This window comes from Limanda limanda, chromosome 18, assembly GCF_963576545.1.
Source record: "Limanda limanda chromosome 18, fLimLim1.1, whole genome shotgun sequence".
NCBI lineage: Eukaryota > Metazoa > Chordata > Actinopteri > Pleuronectiformes > Pleuronectidae > Limanda > Limanda limanda.
In genome coordinates, this window is record NC_083653.1 from 9,824,516 (window position 1) to 9,844,223 (window position 19,708).

General features: G+C 43.5%; 1 protein-coding gene across 1 annotated transcript in view; it reads left to right on the forward strand.

Annotated features, from left to right (window-relative positions):
- usta (uronyl 2-sulfotransferase a) overlaps positions 1-19,708 on the forward strand; it is a 51,388-nt gene that overhangs the window by 25,016 nt on the left and 6,664 nt on the right. Inside the window, exons 2-5 of the mRNA XM_061091250.1 lie at positions 5,329-5,372; positions 10,987-11,142; positions 17,190-17,269; positions 17,366-17,519. Of these exons, the coding sequence (XP_060947233.1) occupies positions 5,329-5,372; positions 10,987-11,142; positions 17,190-17,269; positions 17,366-17,519 (434 nt within the window). The remainder of the gene's footprint in view (positions 1-5,328; positions 5,373-10,986; positions 11,143-17,189; positions 17,270-17,365; positions 17,520-19,708) is intronic.

Here is a 19,708-nt window from a genome sequence, read left to right on the forward strand (position 1 = left end):
TCCCTTCTGTAATTATGTCGATGGGTGGAGCTAGGGGTCGTAATGGAGGGCCACTCCTACACTCCTAATCAAAGGGTTGGGTGACCACACACACACACACACACACACACTCACATTTCACAGACAAACACACAGTAAACCATGTATGTAACCCGTTGACACTGACTCTGTTTGCATATGCTCTCTATTATGGCTCATGTGTTTAGTAAAGAGCGTAACAACAGACATGGGTGTGTTTTACACAGTTACGTAATTGTCGACTGCAGGGAACACTCATATCTCTCTATTCACACTCTACCTCACTCTTTCCTTCCTCTACCCTCTCCGCTCTATATTCCTGCAGCACTGTCGGTAAGGACATGAAGCAAACACCAGCCTTTGATTTTCTCATTTCCCTCCGTGATACATAGAGAAACAGGATGTGGTTAAGGATGAGAAAGTTTCGTTTTCACAGTCGGAGAAACCTACAATCTGCTCTCACATACTTGCAGAACATTCCATGGCAGCGGCTCGTCAAACCTTCCATCCTTTGCCTCGGGAGTCGTGTCCCACAGCAAAGCGAAGGCTCCTACAGCTTCAGCCCGGCTCCCGTCCGCTTGGCGCTCGGCTCAGCAGCCATTCCTGTGTGGTTTTCCGCTCCCACCTCGGCCTATTCTGGGATGTGTTCTTTCCTAAGCTCTACTTAGCTCGGTCGCCAGTTTCACAAAGCAAATGAAACGGTCTACGCTCTAAATGCATGTTTGTGAAGTTTTCTGGACTTACTGTAGCATTCCTGAAGCAGGCCAACACCAAGGGCAGAATTCCACAAGGAGGAATTATTCTGGGATGGCCAAAGTCTGGTCTGGAAATGTAGATTGGTGTCTATGTTATATTGATATTTACATCTCTTACATATCTAGAGTATCAATCTTTATGGTATATTTTCCATGTTCTATTCAAAAACACACAGCTTCATCCTTTGCAAGATGACATTTCCATTAGCTTCCTTCCAATGACTGTATCATCTGTTGGAAAAACAACCATCCGATGATTATCAGAGTATTTAACATGAACAACATGGTGCTGTCCTATTCTGGTAAAGAGTAGCTAGAAAAACCATCAGGATACAAAACAACTCCCAGTGAAACTTCCCATGTGATAAATAGATCAATATCTGGTGCTCACAGACCTAACCTCAATGTCACTGACTAGATCGGAATTGCAACTGTATGATTGGTGATTTCTTTCCGTTTATTACGTTTTCCATTGCATAATATTACACGAACAAGTGCAACGAGTTGACTCCACCTCCAAACTTTTATTCTGAAGCCAGGTTTGATCACACAAGTTTTTGATTCAGAAATCAAGGGTTTAAACACCAAGTGTGTGATCCTGCGTGAACGAATAAAAGATTAAAAATCGGTTACATCTGTCGTTATTTCAACGGTCTCCCACATCTTTGAAATCTAATTTGAAAACCCTCCAGTGTGCAGCAGGCGCAAGTCAGCAACATCAAATGACTCAGTATTTCACTGGAGAAAAAGAAATTGAGACAACTAATGAGGTGACTAATTGATGTGGGTGGTAATTTGCTTTAACAAGATCCTGGACAGGAACAGTGGATGGCCTTGTGTGTGTGTGTTTGTGTGTGTGTGTGTGTGTGTGTGTGTGTGTGTGTGTGTGTGTGTGTGTGTGTGTGTGTGTGTGTGTGTGTGTGTGTGTGTGTGTTAAATAAGGTTTGACTCCAGTGTTTAATTAAATACTTCAGCTTATTTAAATGCAGCGTTCACATTCATCATTGTGTCCACATATTAAAGTTATGCATGATTTATAATGTTGTTGTATATTTTATTGTCCCAAAACTTGTGGGAAGATCACTGTTTTTTCCCCTGCGACAGAATTTGACTAATCAGTTCCTGTTGTATTTTTGAACCATGCAGAGAAAAATAACAATCATGGCAACAATTATCAACTTCTCACAGTTTCACAGTTTGTTCTGCTGAATAAATCACTCGGCTCAAGATCTCACCCTGAAGACGTACAGTATTAGCTCCATGATTTTAAAGACCTCTTATTATGCAGATCAAAGCTGCTCTGTTCCACAATTTTATTAATTGCGGTGAAGACAAATATGTGTTGGTGGGCAAAGTGACGTCCATTTACAAGTTGGTGTCGTCAGTACACGACATTGGATCGTATATTACAAAACAGCAGTTATTTTCGTGTGGCCTTTTAGGTCTGGTTTGAGTTTTCCTCTCTTTGCTATAAAGACAGTTTTAGAATTCACTGGTCATAGAGTCAAACGTTACTGATGCATGTCGTTCATTTTCCAGTATTGATTAGATAATTGTGCATCAGGATGGTCACACAGGCGTTGTTAATGAGAGGCAAGTTCATGGATCTCGTGACTCGGTAATCCAATTAACCAATCAGCTACAGGCCGATGCATATACACTCACACTCCAGTTAGTTTCTACCTCAGTCACACACACACACACACACACACACACACACAAACACACCACTCAGTACAACTTGAGGTTGTGTTCAAAGGGAGCACTGACCTTCATTTAATCCAACTTCTCAAGTGAGCCCACAACCATTTCTCCACTTGACCTTTCATGACCCGTGGTTTTTTCTTTACAGGATGCATGCACACGGGTGAGGAAACAATGAAAAGTCAACATGAAGTTGTGTGTTGAGTCGCGTTAAAGCCCCGAGAACAGCTTCAGAATTAAGAAGGAAAGAACAAGAAATCAACACCAAGATGGATAAATCTGTATTTACCATCTACATTATTTACATATGTGTACATAGACCTTTTCCATAGTCAACAGGGACCAAAGCCGGGTCCTAATGAGACCAAACGTCATTTCTGAGGTCATGGTTAAGTGAGGTTTCTGATCAGGCTGCCGGAAATGAGTGACAGTCAATGCAGCGTCCTAGCTTGGTGTGTCAGGTTGTGTCAGGTTGATTGTGTGACTTCCTCGTGTACTGTTTTCTCTCGGTTGCCATGATTTTTGTGCGTCATCCTCATTCGATTGCCGGCTTGTGGTCGCTGAGCCAACGCTTGATTAGGATCTGTCTGTGCTTTGTCTCTCTGACAGGTTAGAGATCTCCTGCCATTTGAAAATCTCTGTTTGGGGACAGATAACGTTTTGCTTTTAGCGTTTCAAATAGGTTTTCTCTACTTTGTGTTATACTCTGACAGGTGTCTGGAAAGCAGTGTTGCCGTGACACTGGTCAGGGTACTCCTTGGCGCCTGGGTCCTAAACGGAGTATGTCTGAAAATGTTTCTTAGTGGAGCCAAAGTCCCACAAGAGCCTCGTCCTCCTCATCGACCTCTAACAGGAGATCAGGGGGACATCGAGGTAGAAGAGTACAGTCTAATGTACAGTGGCTGAGTTCATTTTCCTCTCTCTGTCGGTGGCGGGGGTGGAGGGCAGCTGTCAGCCTTTTTACGAGCCTCGTGCCCTGGAAAAAATTAGTTCCAATCCTCTATCCACGCTAATGAGAAGCACACACGGGAGGAGGGGAGGGGCTGGAGGTCGGAGCGGGTTGGTGGGGAGCGGTTTGTCCGTGATGGATGACGGAGGAAGGCCCAGAGATGTTTGCCTCTCTGCATCCTCGCCCCGGCGTGACCTCGAACGCCTCGGTGAGGAGCTGCAAACACATGCCCTCGACTCTCTCATTCCTCGGGAAAAACTGTGTGAAGTCATGAAAGAGAGACGGAGACAGATGCTCAGAAAAAGAGAGTGTGGAAAAAAAAAAACTCCTCCTGGGGTTGGGCAAAGTGCAGCTGTGTCAGTATTTATACATCCAGCGCCTGATGAATTAATAAGCCACAATATGAAGCTATATACAGTGTGTGAATGTGTGTGTGTGTGTGTGTGTGTGATATTGCAACACAACCAAGCCGAGGTAGATTGGATCTCAGTGTTAGACTAATTACTCAAAGAGTACACACCACTATCTAAAGTATAAACACTACTTTCAAAGTTGTACAACACACTTCCAGCTCAAAGGATATAATAACATCTATAAGTGTGTGCCATGTGGGACACTACTGTGTGTGTGTGTGTGTGTGTGTGTGTGTGTGTGTGTCCATGCAACGTATCTTCCATTTCTCATCACAATGCTGGCTCTCGTTTTAAGACACACAAAGAGAGTCTGTTCTGTTATGGAGTATTTCCTCTCTTTATAGTCTTATTCCCCCTACGCTGTCCAATTTGTCTCCCTCTCTCTCGCTCTCCCTCTCTCTCTGGGCGCACCACCTGAAGGTTGTAAATGTGATGGGAAGCGATGCGTCTCTGTGTGTCTGGAATAGCAGCCAAAGAAAAGGCCGCTGTGTGGAGGCCCGAGCTTGGATTTAGGGAAGCGGGGGCACAGGCGCCCTCAGTGTGGAGCGGCGTTGAATGACCTCCATTATTTCCACATAAAACAGCTTCACATGCAGGGTTGGATATATATATATTGTACAAATGGGCTGCGACACTCCTAATGACATGGTCTCGCTAAGTGGAAAAGAGCTCCCACTGTTTTCTCTGGGTGGCAGAAGATGGAGCGTGGAGGTCTCGAGGTGAAGAGCCACCTGCGTTGTGAGACGAGGGGATTTCTCTATCGCCAGTGGCTGGAGGATCTATGTTGGATCCTGTTGGACACTGTGACCTCACGAAATACGTTTGTTGCCTTTGCGAACACAATATCGCAGGAACATTTCAAGGAACTCCTTTAAAATTTGGCGCAATCGTTAATTTGGACTGGTGGATGAACTGATCATCGCTGTGTCCTCCCGAAACTCACATTTGGCCAGATCTCAGAAACACCTTGAGCGTATGTCTTAGAATGTGGTACATATATTTACTTGGACTCAAAGATGAAAGATATGGATTTAGGTAGGTGAAGGTCAAAGGCCAAGGTCACAGTGGCCTCACAAAACTCGTTTTCGGCCTCTTGAACGTGAGAATGTGACATTTCAAGTCTACCTTTGTTGACCAGTTTTCACTTGGACTTAACTGATCAGATTTCAGTGGTCAAAGGTCATTGGGACTTTGTGAGTCTGTTAAAAACATGTGTGCAGACTGGAACTAAATTGGATAGGGGAGGCGTTCAACTGCAGGGCGGTAACTGTAGTATTCAAATGAATATGTTTTTGTCGCATGATAGTTTCTGGGAATTGCTGCCACATCACGGTCACTCTCTCATGTGAACTTAAATGTTTGTTTGTCCTGCTTCAACCATCTTTACACTTCTCATTAATGTCGTTAGTGACTCTTTCAGTCACTTTCTTTCTAAGTAGTTGATCATGGGGTGTAATCATGGGGTCTAATGCATCTCCTCCTGTTGCAGGTGAATCCACATACCTGGATGAGCACGGACCCCCTGTTCCAAGAGTGAGTATTTCCTTTTTCATCCAAATTTCTCTCTCTCCCCCCCTTTCCCTCCCTCTCTCTGTCTCTGATGTGCTGCCCCATGTTTCCTAAGCCAATTCAGTCCAGTCGGGATAAGGGTTAGGTCTGTGTGGAGGGGCTGCTTGCAAATAGCAACTAGACTCGGCTTTAGTGCTACAGTAATGTTCTGAGCAGTTTCTCGCACACACACAAACACACACGCACACACACACAGGAGCCTTGTATTCATCCAGCTGCACGACTATCTCTCCTCCCTGCTCTGCCAGCTGCTTTCTTCCTCCGTCCCACCCTTGTTCATTATCTTGTTCTTTAATCAATCACCAGCTCATCTTCACCTCATTTCCAACCTATTTCATCCACCTCATCATTTGTTTGACTTTTCAGTTTTGTCTAAAGGAGCTAATGGCTGTAGCATTTAGCACATACCTAACCTTAGACTTAATAGTTTGGTTGCAGGTTTTTGTTTGTGGCTGTCGTGAGCAGCTGTTTGGATTCAGCTGCAGTGGGTCACATGAGGGCTTTGTTGCAGAGTTATGTGTTTACTTTGAAAAGCCTGTTCTGGCCACCAGGCCAAACCAAGTAACCACAGTGCTGGCTTCACACAGATAACAGGCAAGTGTTGTTTCGATGAACCAAACCATGCCGGACATTGATGGAATTTGATACCACCATTATCTTTCAAGGAAAAGCACCATCTCATACAAAGCTTTATTTTTAACTTAACACGTCCCAGTTTATTTCTCAGTCTCTAAACCGTATTCTGTAGGTTGCCAAAGTTTTTCTATAACAGTGCCTGCAAAGATTTAATGGAAATTAAGTTGAATGAATCCAAGTTGATTTCCCTTTCCCCTTTGCAGATAGAGTTGGGAGAACAGCAGCTTGACTGTGTCCTGAGGCGACTGACTTCTGAATATTTACATTGTTATACAAACACAGAAGCTCTGGAAATAATTTTGACTCAGAAAAGTGGGATTTTAATGGAAGAGGAAAAGTTTCTCCCAGAAGCGCAAGGGAGTGATAAAGATTAATTGACTTGCAGGAGTTTTTTATAGCGTTTGAATAAAACATGTTCCTCTGAAAATGTTGTTTAATAATTAAAGAAAAGTGCTGTGTGTCACAAGCAGAGATGGACTCAGTGTAAAACTGAGCGGTTCAGCTGGATTGCATTCAGGTAAATACCAGAGTCTCACCGCAACAAGCTGCACGAGTAGCAGCAAGTTGTGTTGCCTTCACAGAGGAGGTTTTGTTTTCATCATTGTTTGTGAGGTTGTGAACAGCATTTCGCAAAAACCAATGAACCGGTTTCCATTAAACTTGGTGGAAGGATGCTGCATGAGTCAGGGAAGAATCCATTCAATTTTGCTGCGCATCTGGATTTTTATTTAACGTTGAGATGTGTGTTTCTTGATATTTCCACCATTTTCCAAGGAAATAATTAATCAGATTTGTTTTGGTAATGGAAATTTGGTGCCGCTTTATTGAATTTAATTGGATTTGGCCTTGGCAGAGTTATAGGCTCTTCTGTTATATTCTAGTTTGATATTCTTTTTTACCTCAGGTTTCGTGGCCGCCCCGTCAAGTTACCGTATTTGAAATCAGTAAACTCTTCTGTCTTCTCCGTCCTTTCACTCTGGCTCTTTCACGTATCATTTGACTGCGGCTGTCTTCTGCAGCCACATTATCTTTACAGGCTTTACTAACTACACACAGCCTCCATTCACACAGACTATAGGCTGGGACATTGATGTTACATCAGCTGTTCCCTTCCCGTCTCATCCAGACAGAAGATGCCGGTGCCTCGTCAGCGTGAAACGCTTCACCAGCCACATCTCTCATTATCATTTTGTTTGAGAATGTCTCTGCAGATGGGTGGTGGCGTTACAGCATGTGCACACAGAGGCCTCGGGTTCTGCTAAATGCAGGGAAAGATTAGAAAGTGAGTTGAAAGCTCAACGTAAATGAAAGCGAATAGAAAAACCACACAGCTCTCAGAATAAAGTTGAGACTTTTTATGGAAGCAATGGCAAGAATGTCTGCATTTTTATATATATGTTTTTAAATATATCTTTTAATAGGGCACATTTTCCAACATCGTTTTATTGTTTTTTTTAATTACACTAAACAGAGAAACTGTTTATAGCCACAATAGATTTTTATTCACGCACGGACAATCTCCAGGCAATGTCAGGAGGTCTTTTCATTACCTCAGCTAAGGAGGTTTCTCATTTTCATTTTGTTTGTTGAAAAATGTTGGAAAGATGCAGCAACAAACTCACAAACAAATGGGTCAAACAATTTTTTACTCAACAAAAACATTTCAGTCTCCATTTGCTGCACACATTACATTTCTGCAATTTTTTGTAGGTTTCCCAATTTCTTTCAAGCACTGAAAATGAATTCATCTTAATTGACGAAAAATGCATTCACATGGAAACTACAGACTCTCCCTCCTCCTCTGGAGCAGTAGTGGAGACGAACTGATAGAAAATTAATAACAGGAAACGCTGCGAATCTGCAGTTTGCCCCGACCGAAACCTCAACATGCTGTTCTCCACTCAGCGTGGGATGAGCAGTTCACAGTTGAGAGCAACGAACCCAGAGCAGGGTTTAATTCAAACCAGGCGAGCGCCCTTTCCCAGGTTAGCGCTGCTGCTGCGGTTTCCCAGGACCTGCAGAGAGAAGATGGATGAGTGGGTGCGTGGTGGTCGCGATGTGTGGCAAACCAGGACATGCCCTGAAACTCGCTGTTGGATGAGTGAAAGTAGTATTCAGCTCGCTCTCTGCACAGATGGGTGGTCAGCCCAGGAGACACAGGCAATAATTTGCGCATGTTTGTTGAGCTAATGTCACATCTGAAAATGTCTCAAAGCAGAATGAAGGTTTTGGTGCAGGATGCAAAAATAGACTTGAAGCTAGAAGTGGAGGAGAGCGTGAGAGAGAGTAAAGGTGCAGGACAACTCGTGGCCTCCGAGTCGGCTGGATTTTGGCTCGCGTATCTGTAAATACCACAACAGCAGCCTGACTCTCGGGAGTAGGAGCGCCCAGATCTGACAAGGTGGCAAACAGCACTGTTACATAATCATTGTTTTTCTTTTAACGTAACGCTGTGGATCAACTATTGACACAATCACGTGCCGACTGAAACATTTCTCACAGCGTGCATCAGAAACCTAAGATCTGTCGGGAACAACCAAACTGAGAGGTTGTCCTGTCGGTGATGTCAGAGCTGGCTGGACCTGATGGCATCTCTGATGTTTATCTTGTATTATACAACACCAGACTATTAAACAGTGGTGGAGGCAGTACTAGATAGACAGAAATGTACTCAAGTAAAAGTACCACAATAACTTTTCTAATTGAGTGAAGTAAAGTATGTGCTTTAAAATATATTTTAAAGTATAAAAAGTAAACTTGCAGGGTGTAGCCTGTTCCCTAATGCAATGAGGCCTTCTATATATTATGTTAAATACAAGAGTACAAGAGCTTCATATAAGTAGCAAATGCTGCAGAAGATTCTACCGACAACATGTACTAAATATACTAAATATTATAGCTGAGTCTCCATTTTTGGTGTTTCCTCTTCACCAGTGATGCTGCTGCAGGAGGCGGGGTCTAATGTTACCTGCCCGCTCTGATTGGCTAAATGAACTAATTCCACTCCAGTAATTGAAAACTTTTGAAAAATATGTGAGCTTTGTAGTTGAGTAGAAAAAATAAAGATATTTGCAGATGTAGTGGAGTTAAAGCGAAAATAAATCTACTTTGGTAAACTACAGCTACATGAAAAATGTGTTGAAAAAATGAAACTAAGTGAACTAAGCAAAATACTCGTCCGCCACCTCATTGTGGAAAGTTAAGAATCCTGTATTTACTTTGAAAACGCTGAGGAATGTTGCATCATCTGATCAAAATCTTTTCCCGAAACTGAGTGAAATTACAAACACTGACCATTAGTTTTTTTCTTTTTGGACGCCAGTAGAGTCCAATCTACAAAAGTACTTTTAGAGATTAGAAGGTGATTTTGTTTTTTATATAAGAAACCTTTGGCTGATGATGACGTCTCAGCGCGTGACACAAGCTGAAGCACGACTTCAACACAACTTGTCAAAGCTTGAATGAGCACATATTTCCCCTGGGAATTGTTTTTCCAAGATCACGCTGCTTCCTTCGAGGAAAAGTGTGCCCACGTGCCTCAGCCTCTAATGACCTGCAGGTAGACGCAGGGATTCTGGGAAAATCAAACCGGAAATGGGATTAAGTGGAAAAATGTCATACCTCTTTTCCCTGCTGTTTGTCTTCCAAATAGCTTATTCTGTTTTTGAGCCTGTTCCTGGGTGAGACAGAACCAAATCAGCCAGTGTGTGTGTGTCAGCCAGTGTGTGTGTGTGTGTGTGTGTGTGTGTGTGTGTGTGTGTGTGTGTGTGTGTGTGAGCCCTGACGCTAACTAAATGTGAGGGGATTTTAAATCCTAGTAGAGGGAGAAGCCAGCAGGTCGGAGGTCATATTCATCCTGTAAAAGTCAGTGAGCCAGTCACCTAGAAAACTATCCAAATTGTTCATAAACTCGCCTCCTCTCCCCCCCCATGAGGCAATGAACCCGTTAGTTCAGTCACTCAGGCTTTTCTTGCAAACACACACACACTGCCCCCCCCCCTCCTCCCCCCCCACCCTGGGAAAAAGTTCAATGACTCTTCCAGGCTGAGAATACCAACAAGAATTCATCACTGCTGCCTTCCCCCCCCAATCAGATTAACTGGAAGGCTACATTTAAAAAAGGGAAACTGACTTTGCTTGGTGTGGGAGAAACAATCTGACCCAATCCAAAATGTCATTTCAGTGACCTTAAAGTCTTCTTCTCTCCCATTAATTCCTTTAACTTCCCTTTATTTATTGTCACTCTTGCTCTCTTGGTTAATTCCCTCGGCTGGAGTTCATTCTTAAGAGGGGCCACTTCTGCAAACCTCATGAGGGGTGATTGCCAAATTAGTGCATTCTTGCTGCCCTTGTTCTAAAAATTAGTTCCATTTAATTTGGATGCCGCCCCCGACTTCTTCTCTCCTACAAACACGAGATGTACAGTAAGAAATCAGTGTTTACACAATCGCATCCACTTCATTTGAAGGTCTGAATCATGCTTCTTGTTTAACTGGTGACTCATGTTTTTTGTGTTTGTGTGCACGTGCGCACCCGGCGTGTGTGTGTGTGTTCACTAAAAAGTTGCATCATTATCAGTTTGCTGAGATCATCGCAGTCTCTGACTCATGGAGCTGAGAGGAGCAGAGAAGATGAAAGCATGCATTAAGTTTGTGTCTCTGTGTGTTTGTGTGTGTGTGTGTGTGTGTGTGTGTGTGTGTGTGTGTGTGTGTGTGTGTGTGTGTGTGTGTGTTGGGGGGGTGTATGTGGTCAGGTCAACAGAGTGCAGCCCTAGAGAGACTTTTTACAGAGGTAAAAGGCTAAAGAAAGAGGCATCACAGTTTTTAACCTCGCTTTTTTCCTCTTGGTTTCCCTTCCAACACGTTCAAAAATGTACAATGATAACAATGCACTTCAGTAATATTTATCTAACATGTTTGCGTGTGTGTGTGTGTGTTCGCAGGTCCTCCCCTTCCCCAGCCAGGTGGTCTATAACCGCGTGGGGAAGTGCGGCAGCCGGACGGTGGTCATCTTACTGAGGCTACTGGCTGAGAAACACCAGTTCAACCTGGTCTCCTCCGACATCCACAATAAAACGCGCCTCACGAAACATGAACAGGTACAGTCCAGGAGATGATGGTGCAACTGTTGGATCTAACAGTTCAATGACTAAGAGGGTGTGGTCTTTTTATGACATTAAGTGTTTAATCGTTGGTTTGAGGGACATGAAATTGAGGAATCTTATCACTCATAAGCTGTTTTCACACATGAATGCCAGAAATTGTTTAACCTTTCACATATGAAGTGTACAGCACATCTACACCTCCGTCGGCCTTTATCGCCAAAAGCTCTGAATCTCGTTGTTTCTCCGAGTTGACATTTATCGTCTCTATAAAACATATAATAACGCTTAGCCGGGCTTAAACCTCTGAACTTTCATTTTAACACACAGATTTAAAGCAGATGACAACTGAAGGTAACACTTACAGCGTATGTAGGGAGAAAGCATATTCGATTTCTATTGTGCTCTTAACTCTGCGGTTGCAGTGAACACGACAGCAGCAGCCACTCGGAAGTGTTTGTCTTTCATTCAGGTTGAAAAAAAGGCTAAAGGATGAGGAACCTCCTTTATTATTTCCTGGAATATCTGGAGGGCATGAACGTTGGCTTCACAGAGGGAGAACTGCTTTCGTGTAAAGAAAGAAAAACAGCTTTTTGAGAGACGAAGAATTGCCCATGGGAATGCCAACGCAAATGCTAATGTGCATAAAGCATATCCAAATGGCACTCCTCATTTTAGACTCTTAATCTTTCTCTACTGACTCTTCCCACAAACCTCAAAGAATTTTGTTTTCATATTCATTAAATAAACAGAGAAAACGGAAGTGAAGGATTTCCCGACTGCGTTGGGAGAGGATTCTGTGTGTATGTGGTGTGTTGATGCAAACATGACCAGATGATTCGGGTTCAGGCCCTGAGCTGAGCTGAGGTGTATTCAGGCCTTTTGCTGACATTAGAGTAAACACCACAATAAGAAATACTAAATGTTGTCCATTCAAACTCTACCAGCGAGGAGGTAGAGGTTTGGAAGTATAATCCCGAGAACCATGGCCTCTTGAAATACTGTATAATCAGTTCAAGGCAAATATTAAACATTCTCATAATGTGCAACTTTTAAAACATTAGTGTTCAAATTGTCTTTTATTATGTGCACAAATTAGTCTAAACTCTCCATCATTGGTTGGAGTTTGTTGAGGAAATGCAGATTTGATTATTTTATATATTTGTGAGTTATATCTGTGACCGTGCATCACATAGATTAGTAAACTTAAAACCAAAATGTTCCTCTGATTTGTTGTCAAATACAAAAAGATACAGAAAAAACTTGTGCACTTCTAAATGTGTGTAACTGCTTGAGTAACATCTGACGATTGTTTCCTTACTAACACTCCTGTCTATGACATTTCCCATTAACGCAACGGCATCTGTATCACCGGGGTGAGAAAGTGACTAACTGTGTGTTTGTGTGTTTGTGTGGGAGCACGGCAGCGATGACTCACATCCTCACATCACGCTCCATTGACAGGATCCTTGTGGGATAAGCTGCCGCTGCTTCTAACAGTTTGTGAACGGTCAGCAGGAGCTAAATATGTGCAGGCCATTACCGACCGATTTGATGTAAATGTTGAGAGTCAATATTGAAACAGCTACTTGTTTGCCCATTCATCAAAACCCTGAATCGCTGGCTGCACCCACAGTCGCAGAACACCATTAGAAGCATTCATTTTCTGGACATAAAACATCTCTGTGAATGGTCCCAAGCAGAGCTCCTCAGGAACAGTGTGCATTCCAGTGTCTGTGCAAGGGGGCTCGGTCTAAAGAGTGTACGTCTGTGCTTGTGTCTGTGAGTGATTCTGTATTCTGTCTTCGTGTAGTTCTCCGCTTGTTGACTTATGCAGATCCAGACGTGCGTCATCTAAGTTTAGAAATGCTGCTCTCATCAGCCGTGGTTATGGCTCAGGGGTACAGTGAGCAGACCATCTTTCCTGCCAGCTCTCCCAGTTGTCCCGCTAATGGGTTTTGCCCGGGGTTGATGTCTTGTTTGTGGTTTGCCAAAAAGAGGAGGTGCCCCCCCCCCGGAACTTCTTGGAACTTTGCAGAACTCCTGCAAATGGGAGACATATAGTATAGTGACCCATCTGTACCTTTCAGCCCTGGGGGAACGAGCTCAGTGGGATAGAGAAGTTCAAGACGTTTCCTGAAAGACCCTCAGAGACAGAAAGACAGCATCTTCATTGTTGGTAGGTCCGTGTTGATGTGGGATTCTGTGGCCTCCAAAAATATGAACTAGCAGACAGATGCAGTGCAGCCGTGGACCATGTGTACATCTGCATCACTCAGCCGCAGATACACAAACACCAAACACCAAAAAGTGTCTGGGCCCGTACAAGCAAATACTGGAATTAGTTCCAACCCAGAAGCATCTCAGCAGCTTCACTAAAATAGACACGCACTGAGGTCTGGACATTTTCCAGAAATTATGTGAAAACGCAAAAATGTCCACGTCAGTTGCTCCAGACATTTTCTGGAACTTTTCTTTCCGGAGTCAGAAAATGGCCTCATGAGGCTGTTTGCTTTTGGGCACTTACCAGATATTTGATTGGGTGCTGGAGGGAAGTTTATCAGTTATATGTAATATCTGGAGTGATCCTCTTGGAGTCTGTAGGGTTGGCACAAGCGGTTATGGCACAAACACTGAGACAAACCCACTTATTCAGTCCAAGTGTATTTATTGCAACTTAATTCCCCGTGCAGCAATATGTAAAGTGCAGGCCTGATTTTGGAAGAAAAATAAAGACAGATGGAAAAATAAAATGTTTTACTGGTAACAAAACTACAAAAATAAAAAGTAAACTTGACACAAAAAAACCTCTCCATTATAGGCAATGCCCCTTTAATAGTTTAACCTTGCAGTCTTCCTGACTTGACTCTATTCAAGGTAAGACCACTTCTCCCCATTAGGACCTCCAGCCTCCTCCTTTATACTGGCTGGGTCCTACCAAGAACACGGATTGACAATTAATAATACATTTTCAAAGAGGGAGATTACACTTGGTATATGCAAAAATCGTAATATTCTCTCCTATATACGAAAACATACCAAACACCCTTGTGAGTCCATAATAGTTGGCAAAACCAATTAAAACATAACTACCAACAACTCAACCATTCCCCCCCGGGAACCCCTGTTCATAACCCGGTGGTACCCTCCAGCACAGGTTGGGCAGTTCCGGGTTCTGACTGCCATGTTGGTCTCTACAGGTCCTGATTGTTCAGGCTCTCATTCGTTTCTCAATGCAAGTCCCAGAAACAAAGTTGAATGCAGGGTCATGGTGTTCTGCCGTCGTAGCTCTTCCTCCGGTTCCCTTTATGAACCCTGTGAGGACACCGCGGGGGCTCAGGAAGCGGTGGGGGGGGGGGGGGGACAGGGGTCGGGTCGGTGGCAGGTATGCCTGGAATCTCAGACCGTCCTGCACCACTTTCCCTCTGTCTCCCTGCAGCTCAATGAGAGGGGGGGGGGGGGCTGGCCAGACCGACCAGAGCGGAGGGTTGGGTTAGAAAACACACACACACACACACACACACACACACACACACATGCATCAAATTATCCCAATGTGCACAGCGTCTGGACGTCAACCTGGGTGTGGGTGGGGGGGGGGGTTCAGAGGTTAGATCTTGGCTAATTGGTCTCGATTTATGGTCAAGGGTGAGAGTTTATTCCCAATATAAACCTCTTTAAAAATGGATTGATACAGACAGGGTGTATATACTGTGCGACCCGGAGTGGTGGAATAGATTGGGAAGGCGCTAATGAACGTTTTAGAATTTATACTGTACAGCAGGAGACATCCACAGAGAGTGGAAGCTCAGCGAGTGGAAATCTACTGAGTTTATAGAGGAGGGGAGGGTGGTGTGAAGCCCGAATCTGACTGGGGCCTCAGATTAACTGTGTACATAAACAAGTACACATATTACTGCTGCTGTCCAAATAGAACGGCTGTGACGTAACAGGTGCCTGTGCACAGTTCCTGAGAGCAGCACATTCAAAGAGGTTCCTCTGCGGATCAATGGCTTTTGCCAGAGAGGTCTCTAGGCTCCACAAAGAGGGATTCAACAGGATGTAGCGCAGAATGCCAGCCTCAGAATCAGGTACGAAGGGAAATGAAAGAAAGCTGCACAGCGATCAGAAAGAGGTGGAATCTTTGAGTGATGACAATAATAAACCATATAGCGAAGTCCTGGTATTTTAAAGACGCTGTCTGTAAGTGACGCCCCGATTTTTAACGTTTTTGCCTCATTTTCAGGATTACATTACATGTCATTTAGCTGACGCTTTTGTCCAAAGCGACTTACATTTTTAGTACACTCACTATTTTTTTATGAGGGGCCATTTAGGGGTTCAGTATCTTGCCAAGGACACTTCGGCATGCAGATGGGGAAGAGTGAGGATTGAACCGGCAACCTTCTTGTTGGAGAACGCCCACTCTACCCCCTAGGCCACACCGCCCCTTGACGGGCACTTACCCTTGACTTACCCGCACTCCTCATTTTAGACTCTTACTCTTTCTCTACTGACTCTTCCCACAAACCTCAAAGAATTTTGTTTTTATATTCATTAAATAAACAGAGAAAACGGAAGTGAAGGATTTCCCAACTGCATTGGGAGAGGATTCTGTGTGTATGTGGTGTGTTGATGCAAACATGAGCAGATGATTCGGGTTCAGGCCCTGACCTGAGCTGAGGTGTCTTCAGGTCTTTTGCTGACATTAGAGTAAACACCACAATAAGAAATACTAAATGTTGTCCATTCAAACTTTACCAGCGAGGACTAGCTGATGCTTTACTAGCTGATGCTTTTGTCCAAAGCGACTTACATTTTTAGTACACTCACTATTTTTTATGAGGGGCCATTTAGGGGTTCAGTATCTTGCCAAGGACACTTTGGCATGCAGATGGGGAAGAGTGAGGATTGAACCAGCAACCTTCTTGTTGGAGAACGCCCACTCTACCCCCTAGGCCACACCGCCCCTTGACGGGCACTTACCCTTGACGTCAAATGAAAAAGAAGGAAAGAAAGAAAGAGAGGAAGACTTGTTCTTTCTGTTTGCTTGTGTAAAGAAAGGCCACTTTACCAAAAGACAGATTACATCAATGAATCCCTTTGATATGTCACATCTCGTTGTTTCCCCTGAAATAACCAGACTTGTTCTCGCTTGGTGCTCGTGCAGACTCTCTCTCTCACTCGCTCTCACCACCTATACATCCAGCTGAGGCTCTGTTGAATCTGGATGTGGCACTGCAGCGATATCTCACGTTTGCTTTGGCCGCTGTCGGCCCGTCTCTCCACGCAGACCTGGAAAGCCCTTAGGAGGTTTTTTGGGAACGGCGTTGGAATAACGGAATTCTAAACGTTGGCTTTCCTGTGTGTGACACGTCTGAGGGGAAACGAGCTGGGGTGATGAGTATTGCCAGATGAGCAGAACAATAATATTACTTTACGAAGTTTTTGCACTCAAGGCAAAGATGGAAATTGTGGCGTGGCCAGTGTCTGATGTGGGATTATTATGCAAATCAAATCAAGGCGCCAGGTTAATCTACAGCCAAAGTACTTTCTATCCACATGCTCATTTCAAACAATCAAACGCTTGGACTCGACGTGTTTGTCTTTGTTTCTATTTGACGACACCTACAGCAGCTCTTTGTCAATTTGTTTGTTGGTGGGATTGTACGTTTTGTTTGTTCGTAAACAAGATTACACCAAAACTACTTTTCAGATTACTACCAAACTTTGTGGAAGGATGTGTTATGGGTCAGGAAGGAACGCATAACATTTAGGTCCATCAGGGGGCGGATCCAGGACTTAATATATATTTCACTGATTTCCCAAGGGTCAATTCATGGAGCTTGTTGAGAAAATGAGTCATGAGTGTGTGAGATCTTGTGCATTTTGATTGAATTTAAAGGAATGTTGGGCCTTGGCAGAGTTGTGAGCTACTACTAAATACTTTCAGGATTTTACCCCTTTATTACACAACACCACCATTGTTTTTTATCTCTCTATTCACGTGATTCCTGTGTGTTTGTGTGTGTTTCTACCTTCAGGTGGATCTCATGAAGAACATCAGCAATATCCCTCAGCCGTTCCTCTACACACGGCATGTTCACTTCCTCAACTTCACCAGGTGCAGTAAACACATGAACTCCCAATGCGATTCATCTCACACGTGGGTTCCTACGGGCAGACGGTCTTAACGCACATTTTCATTTGCCTCCGTCAGGTTCAGGATAGAGCAGCCAGTCTATATAAACATAATCCGGGATCCCATCAACCGGTTCCTCTCCAACTACTTCTTCCGTCGCTTCGGTGACTGGAGGGGCGAGCAGAACCACCTCATCCGCACCCCCGGGATGAAGGATGACGAGAGATACCTGGTGAGACCTTTGTTTTCAGGCAACACTTCATTATTGTCGCCGTCTTTTGATCGATCTGGTTTATTTTGCAGAGCATTTGACAAAATCATGTAGATTCAGATTCAGCACAAAATATCTAATACACAGTTTTAGAGAATGAGATATGGATGACAAGTTATGTCTTGTAATTTAACAGATTAATGGATAGATGTATAAAAAGATGGATGACATGTCTCCACTTCCCCCCACTATCCAGAAATTAAGTAAACATACCATCAGCTGGCATGTCGTCCACCCCAACCATATGCAAAACCATAGAAGTTACAATGAAACTACAGCTATAAACTGTGGCTTTGGATACAGCCCCACATGTGGTCACCATGTTGTGATGCCAAGAGGGAAATAATAAACTTTTATCTAAAGAGTCCAACTTACATTATATCCTTCAGCCTTTATCTGTTTTTCATCTCAGTCCCAGTGCCCTCCAGAAAATGTACTCTCATATGGACATTAATGAAATCAATGCCAAGGATGTTTATGGTTGGAAACACTAATGCGTTTGCAGTGTTTAACGGAGCTGCTGTTACTTTATGACAGAGCCAATAACAGTGCTTTGAATACGTATCTGCTTTGGCTCCGGTCCAGCTGCTTTCATAAACTGAGCCTCAGCTGGGACATGAAGTGAAATGTCTTTTAGTAATTTCCTATAATCAAATGAATTTAAGACAGACAAACGGCTACAGTTTGGATAAGAGGACATTGGATCACAACAAACATAAAAAACACAAACGTAAAAATATTACAGCACTAAAAAGATGATTCTATCAATACCTGGTCCAGATTTTTATGGTGAATCAATATCCAGGCACAAACACCAGCCCACTCCTCAGCATTTCTCCCCCAGTCCAGAGACCCTGAGAGCTCACGGCCAGAATGTCATACTGGCTTGAGTCTGACTGGGTGTAATTAAGTATTGCACTGCTTTCCTTTGGACTTTTGGACCATGTGAGTTGAGTTATTAAAGTATGCAGACCACGGGGGCCCCTCGCTAGAGTTTAAGGGGGAGAGGGAGGGCCGTGTGGCTGTAGACTGGCTTACCTGTGTGTGTGTGCATGAGCGTGTGTGTGTCTGTTTGTGTGTCTCCTGTACTTATGAGGACCACATGCTCTGCACAGGGTTAAAAACCCAAAGCTTTCCAAACCAATGACGTATTTGCTGGGTTTAGTTCAGATGGTTAGAAAACAGGATGTGATGTTTTCCCCCCACTTGAGTCACTCAAGTGTTTCGCCTTGTTCCCCTTCCACTGTTATTTAAATGAACTCGCTAATAGCAACATCCGCAACAACCTAATCAGCAAAACAGCTCCAGTTATGTGCTAAATCAAATGTAAACAGTGGCTGCAAGAATGTGCCAGCGTAGCATCTGTGTAGTTATACAGCTACTTAGAAATATATACACACAAAACTGCAGAAAACATCACTGACACATAACTCCAGGTAAAAAATCAGCAAACAGAGAAACAGACACAGTATAGTGTAAAAAGCCTTGTCAGGATTTGATATGTAATAGAATGTGTGAATAACAAGCATACCTCTGCAAAGGCCCAACAGTCCACTTCAATTTAATCAAGTTGCACCAAATTGCACACACTCATATCAGTCGACTAAATATGCCAGATTTATTTACTGAAAAAGAGCCATTAATTACAATTCTAAACAAATGGGGAGAGAATTCACGGATCCAGAACCTCATGTGGATCCAGACCAAAATTAACTGAGATGTCGGGAACCTCCTTACAGTACATTTTTAAAAAGTAGCAAGTTCAGTTCAGTTTCCGCCAAATCAATTTGACAAAACAATACAGTGACACCCATTCCCTGATCAAATGAGGCAGGAAGGAGGAAAACCATACTAACTTGCTCGTTTCATATAAATAACATAATATAAATACAGATTAGGTCTAAAAGATAGAGTTAGTGGGACTTGCTCCACTGGACACAACCAATGAGACGGCAGCAATGATTCTCAGCAACACTTTTACGTTATAGCAAATTATTGCATTCATTTTTAATATTTAAAATCTGAGAGTTTCAGTGTCTTGTGTCTAGGTTAAGATTTTACAGCCAAGAGTGAATGTCCTCACAAGTATAGCCTTTCTACTACGTGTGTGTGTGCCTCAGCAGGAGGGTCCTGGTGTGTGAACAGAGCTC